Source organism: Nothoprocta perdicaria, unplaced genomic scaffold (assembly GCF_003342845.1).
Source record: "Nothoprocta perdicaria isolate Ctin4 unplaced genomic scaffold, notPer1 scaffold_4, whole genome shotgun sequence".
In the NCBI taxonomy this organism is placed as follows: Eukaryota; Metazoa; Chordata; class Aves; order Tinamiformes; family Tinamidae; genus Nothoprocta; species Nothoprocta perdicaria.
Genome location: NW_020455643.1, coordinates 8,304,415 through 8,310,382, shown reverse-complemented (window position 1 = coordinate 8,310,382; position 5,968 = coordinate 8,304,415). Strand labels below are relative to the sequence as shown.

At 69.1% G+C, this 5,968-nt stretch overlaps 1 protein-coding gene across 1 annotated transcript in view; it reads right to left on the bottom strand.

Annotated features, from left to right (window-relative positions):
- The window catches only part of ECE2 (endothelin converting enzyme 2), a 6,659-nt gene extending 1,186 nt beyond the window's left edge, over positions 1-5,473 (bottom strand). Inside the window, exons 1-16 of the mRNA XM_026045260.1 lie at positions 5,341-5,473; positions 4,772-4,916; positions 4,283-4,498; positions 4,072-4,196; positions 3,779-3,925; positions 3,641-3,706; positions 3,283-3,471; positions 2,785-2,927; positions 2,542-2,656; positions 2,191-2,301; positions 1,968-2,066; positions 1,782-1,859; positions 1,424-1,527; positions 1,161-1,271; positions 824-891; positions 4-194 (exon numbers count right to left, since the gene is read on the bottom strand). Of these exons, the coding sequence (XP_025901045.1) occupies positions 4-194; positions 824-891; positions 1,161-1,271; positions 1,424-1,527; positions 1,782-1,859; positions 1,968-2,066; positions 2,191-2,301; positions 2,542-2,656; positions 2,785-2,927; positions 3,283-3,471; positions 3,641-3,706; positions 3,779-3,925; positions 4,072-4,196; positions 4,283-4,498; positions 4,772-4,916; positions 5,341-5,427 (1,995 nt within the window). The 5' untranslated portion in view covers positions 5,428-5,473. The remainder of the gene's footprint in view (positions 1-3; positions 195-823; positions 892-1,160; positions 1,272-1,423; positions 1,528-1,781; positions 1,860-1,967; positions 2,067-2,190; positions 2,302-2,541; positions 2,657-2,784; positions 2,928-3,282; positions 3,472-3,640; positions 3,707-3,778; positions 3,926-4,071; positions 4,197-4,282; positions 4,499-4,771; positions 4,917-5,340) is intronic.
- Positions 5,474-5,968: the final 495 nt, after the last annotated feature.

The following is a 5,968-nucleotide window of genomic DNA, read 5'->3' as shown; positions in this document are numbered from 1 at the left end:
CACGTTGTAGGCAGCCTTGAGGCCGCCGTTGTCGGCGATGTTCTCGCCCAGCGTCTGCCGCCCGTTCACCTTCTCGCGGTGCACGGTGTAGCGGCCGTACTGCTCCGTCATGCACTCCGTGCGGTTCTTGAAGGCCTCCAGCGAGGAGTTCTGCCACCAGGGCCGCAGGTTGCCCTCCTTGTCGTACTCGCGGCCTGCGGGGGGGTGCCGTGGGGCAGCGGCTCGGGGGGCAGCGGCCCCAGCCAGCCCCCCATGGAGGGGGTACCCGGAGAGACCCCTCCCTTGGCGTGCGTTAGGGCTGCGGGGACGGACTGGGGGCATCTGGGGCACCGCTTGGGTCTGGGCGGACTTGATGTGCTTGGGTCCCCGAGCATCCCTCGGTGCCACCCTGCTGCTCCCAAACGCCCGATTTCTGTCACCCCCGGCCCCCCCATCGCCCCCAGCTCCTGCCCGCTGCCCCCGTGGTGAAGGTGCAAAGCAGAGCAGATGTGAGAGGATCCCCGGTCCCGCACCCTGGGGGGAGGATGAGCATGAGGCGGCGGGGGGCCCGAGCTGCAGACACCGTGTCCTCACCAAGCGGATGGAGCGAAAGCTGCACAGAGAAGCCAGGGGGAGGTATCGGCGGGTGCCACCTGGGGAGACAGGACGATAGAAGGGGGAACCAGCCAGCCAGGGGGGTGCAGCGCAGCCCGGGCACGGACACACACGAGCGATGGATGGCAAAGCGGAGCCCCGCCGCGCGCCCCTCTTCCCACGCTGAGGGTCCCGGGGTGGGCAGGGGGCTGGGGAGGGGGGTCAGGACGTGCGTGGGGGGCAATCTCACCTTGGTCATCGAACGCGTGGGTCAGCTCGTGGCCCATCACCACGCCGATGCCGCCGAAGTTGAGGGCTCTGTGAGGCAGCGGGAGAGCCGGGTCAGTGTCCCCGCGCCGGCCCCTCTTCCCGCCCGGCTGCCCGTGTGTTCCCGGGAGCTGCCACCGCATCCTGCGCTCCCGCTCCATGTCCTGGGCATCCCCTCCATGCCCTGGGCACCACTGTGTGTCCCGAGCGCATGCTGGGCGCCTCCGAGGCTGCTCCGCGGGGCGCCCAGACCGGGGCCACCGGGAGCTGGGGGACACTCCGCTCTTTGGGGTGCCCCGGGGCGCCCTGGCCGTGCTCACTTGGGGTGGTTGCGGGCGTAGAAGGGCGCCTGCAGGATGCCGGCGGGGAAGACGATGCCGTTCTTGGTGGGCAGGTAGTAGGCGTTGACGGTCTGCGGGGTCATGCTCCACCTAGGGCAGGCACCGGCCGTGGGGGACGTGGGGGACGTGTCCCCTCCCGCTGCGTCCCCCAGTGTCATCCCATAGGACGGGCAGCGCCCTGCTGGGGCTGGGTGCTCCCGTGTTCCCCCCGGCCGGGTCCCGCAGCGCGGGCAGCTCCTTACTGGTCCCGGTTGGGGGGTTTGCGCAGCTGGTCGGCCATGACTTTGGCGGAGAAGTTGTAGAAGTTGAGCATGTTCTGGAAGAAGGAGTCCTCCGAGACCTCGTACTGGGGAGGAAGAGGACGGCGTGAGGAGGGAGCCCAGCCCAGGACCCTTCTCCTCCACCCTCCCGGGCTGCACAGGGACATGATGTCTACAGAGGGGTCTGATCAATGTCCTCTCCTGCCACACGGGCTTCCCACCCAGCTCTGCTGCCCAAAGGGTCCCAAACACCCTCCGTGGGGGCTGCAGGGCTTGTTTGGGCTCCCAAACACCCTCCGTGGGGGCTGCAGGGCTCGGCGTCAGCCGGGTGCTCTCCTACCCCGTCATAGACATCGTCCAGCTCCTTGTTGTCCAGGATGAAGTCTGGGAAGCCGATCATGTCATAGATGGCATCCGCCTGCACGGAGARAGGCCCCAGGTGGTGAGACGGGGCCAGGGCATTTCCCGGGGCCTCCCACCCACGGCCGTCCCCGTGTCCGGGCACAGGSCTGTCCCTCTGTGTCACCTTCTCCTTCGCAGCCTGTTTGGTCTTTTCGTCCATCCAGTCGAGCTGGTCCAGGGAGACCTCGAACGCCGTCCGGATCTCGCTGATCATCTCCTCAGCCTGGGGATAGGAGGGAACGCACCCCTGCCCACGGTGCCCGCRCCACCCCGGCCACCCCTCACACAGCGACGGGGTGGTCATGGGGGGGTTGTGGTGGGGAATGAAGGGGCGCAAGTGTCCTCACGATGGCCTTGCTGTCCCGGTCGAAGGTGGCCTTGACGAAGAGGGAGCCCAGGGCGAACCCCAGCGTGTCATCCGTGTTGGAGATGCAGGTTTGCCAGCGGGGCGTGCAGGACTGTGGGGGTGAGGGGGAGCCGGGTGACCCTCGGGAGCACCCCCGCACCCCCGGCCATCCCTGCTCCCCTCCCTGCGCCCATCAGCAGCCTAAGCCCTTGCACCCCAAAAGATGCTGYGTGGGGCATCTCTGCAGCATCCTGTGTCACTGCTTCCCAAGGGCATCCCAAGGTCAGGGGTGGTCCCGACCGCCCCTGYGTTGGTCCCGGCTGAGGGGGCTCATCCAGTGTCCCCCCGTTACCTTCCTGGTGCCRTAGAGCGTCTCCAGCAGCCTCTCCTGGGCCGTCTCGAAGCGCTGGTCCAGGCTGGAGGCTGTTTTCTGCACCAGGTTCCAGATCAGGTAGTTGTTGAGGATGCTGCGCGGGGCACAGACACACCACAGCTCACCGCGGCCTCGCTCTGCACGGCATCCGCCTCCATCCCCGCCCCGTCCCAGACGCGTCCCCGGCGCGCCGGGCGCCGCGGGGCCCGCCGGGCGCCGCACCTGCGCTCGGTGCCGTTGATGAGCTCGGAGAGCTGCTGCAGGTAGGCGTCCCCGTACACCACCACGGGCTCCGTGTCGGCCAGCTCCAGCGGCGCCAGCGCGTACGCCAGGTAATCCAGCCAGTCGATGGCCGGGGCCAGGGCCTGCGGGGACGCGGGGCGCTCAGCGCGGCTCTGCCCTGCCACGCGTGGCGAGTGGGGACCGCTCGAGACGGTCCCCGAATCCCGGCGCTCCCTGCAGCTCCCTGTGCTCCGGGCCAAGGAGAGGGTCCCCATGCACAGGGAGGAGGAAAGGGAAGAGTGGCAGTTCCCGCTACGTCCTGATGATGAAGTGAAGGGCACCTGCGCTGGYACCTGCAGGATGGTCAGCGCTGCCCGAGGACAAAGCTTCTGTCCCTGTGTGTCCCTGGGGAGCCATGCCTAGCATTGCCCACGGTTGTGCCCAGGGTTTTGCCAGGCTCTTCCCCGCTGCGGGGGAGCCCAGGCCGGGTCAGGCTACCTGCAGCTCGGCGATGCTCATTTTGTGGTAGATCTTCTCGTCGTCGCGCCGCTCGGCCTGCGGCACGGTGATGTTGGCCAGCTGCGTTTCCAAGTCCAGCACCTGCTGCATCTGGAGCCGCGTGGGCTCCTTGGCACCCCCCAGCAGCATTCCCAGCTCCACCATGTAGTCCAGGTACGCCGCCAGGACCTGGCAGGACCCCGCGCCCGGACTCAGCAATGTCCCCAGCCTCGTGGTCCCAGAGCCATCTCCCAGGGGCCTCAGAGCCACTGCCTGTGTGGCACYGTGCCCATTGCAGCCCCATGGGGTGCAATGGCCCCGTCTGCATGCACACSCCGTGGATTTCGCCCAGCCTCACCTTCTCGTTGGCAGTCTTGTTCAGGTAGTAATCCCGGGAGGGCAGGAAAAGCCCCGACTGGTCCACCTGGGGGAGCGGAGAGGCGGCATGAGCCACCAGCGTGGCCAGTGTCGGCGGCCCCGGTGCCTCGGAGCAGACCTGGATGATGTTGCTGTTGGAGCTCTTGGAGTCGGCACCCACATACACCGTGAAGAAGGGGGTCGCCCGGTACGTGCCCGACACCAACTTGAGGACCTCCATGAAGTTGCTCTGGTTCCAGGGCCCCGTGATGTTCCAGCCGCCGATCTGCTGGCGCACGGCCCCGCTGCCTCAGGTGCTGCCCCGTGTTCCCAGGGGACGTCTCCACGTCCAGGCCCCCCCCGTAGCTGTGCCCAGGCCTGGCGGAGCTGAGCCCTGGCAGCTCGCCTCACGCGTGAGCCCCCTGCGCCCACCTTGTCGATGAGCTCCACGAGCGGCTGGGAGCCCAGCTCCTCTATGCGCTGCTCCTTGAGGCACGACAGGTAGTAGCGCTGCGTCTTCCTCTCCGCCTCGCTGCTGGAGTTGAAGGTGGCGTTCTCTGYGGGAGAGCCAGCCCGCGGGTGCCACCGTGCGCGGGGGGGTCCCCAAGAGCAGGTGGCTGCCGCTGGACCCCCCCATGCCCACCTAGGAGGTGCTTCATGATGGCCTGGTTCTGGTCCCAGATGCTGTTGAAGGTGCTCCACTTGGAGCGGCCGTTGGGCAGCGGGTTCCTCCTGATCCAGCCGCCGCAGGAGTACTGGTAGAAGTCCTGGCACGGGTCCGCCTCGGGGTCGAGCGCCTCCAGGATCTTGCTGGCCACGCGCACGCAGGCGTCCGTCAGGCACGTGCTGTGAGAGGGATCTGGCAGGGGAGGCATTCCCGGCGGTGGGCACGTGTGGGGGGGACGCCGGGGCACGGAGCGGGGCAGAGCCAGGCAGCCCCCCCGGCCTCCAGCCTCCCCTCTGCACCCTGASGGGGTGCTCATGGCCGGGGGGTCGGGGGTTCTCTGGGGTTGTCTCTCAGCCCCAGAGGAAGGTCCCCAGGGGATGCTGAAGCCGGAGTCCCCGTCCCTCCCCATCCTGCCTGCCCGTGCGGTTGGGGCCGCCACGTTGCAAGCCGCGGGGCCCTCCCTACCTCTGCGGTACTGGATGGCCAGGGCGACGACGGCGACGCCGAGCAGCAGGGCCAGGGAGACGGCGACGGCGCAGAGCGCCAGCTCCAGCTGCGTGCGGGCGGCCAGGCGGCTCAGCAGCGGCGCCGTGCCCTTCCGAAAGCCCACCTGGCAGGGACAGCGCGCGGGTCACCGCGTGCATGGAGCACCCGCACCCGCTCCCTCTTCTGTCCCCCCGGCTTTGCAGCACACGGGGACGGGAAGGTGCACGGGGACATAGCAGGGGACCAGCCCAGCACTGCTGGGAAGGGGCCGGCAAGGAGGGAGCGAGCTGGGTGCCTCAGCATCCCCTTGGGGCTGCCGGGATGCGGTGTCCCCTGAGGGGACACTGATGGGGATACCCCTCCCCAGCACAAGGACAGACYCTTCCCTCCACAGCCTCTCTGCTGCATTTTGGCCGCCTCCCAGTGCCACCCTGCAATGGGTCCCAGTGGCCCTGGAGGCTCTGGACCCCGCTATGGTGCCCCCAATGTGCACACAGGCACCGGGAACACCGCGGGGCTCGGAGGGGACGCCTGGGGACTGTTCTCACCTCCACGCTGTCGGGAGAGGTGCCACCATCCCCCGCGGCCTCGGGGCCCTCGTCGTCCTGCAGTGTGGCGCGCTTGTAGTCCGGCATCTGCCGGCRGGGAGAGCCGGCTCGGAGGGGAGCCCGGCCGCGCGGCACCGGCGCTCACAGCGTTGGGAGGCACCAGCCCGGCCCTGCGGCGCCCTGGGCTCTATCCCKGGTGCTACGGCCTTCCTCGCCCTCCGCGCCCCTCCTCATGGTCCCGGGGGGCCCGAGGCGGGCGGCCGGAGCATCCCTCCGCGTCGCCATGGCGGCAAAGGCATCCGCCAGGTGCCACGTCGCCATGGAGACGTGGTCCCTGTCGCCAGGCAACCGGCTGCACCGTTGCCTAGCGCYGCCGCCTCGCCCCTCCCCCCGCCTGGAACTTTCCACGCAGATGTGCACGGGGCCCCGAAACATCTGGAAGCRCCGGCAGCCCCCGCGGGAGCCCCCGGCCCCACACGCTTGCCCATGGSCAGGCACAGCCTGGCAGGGGTGGATGAGGGGAAAAGAGGGATTTGGGCAACTGGGCCAGGATCCCCCCGCGCAGCCGGCTTTCCGGGGCGGCCCCGTGTGGGCTGTTTGTACCCAGCCAGACGCGAGGGCTGCCAAG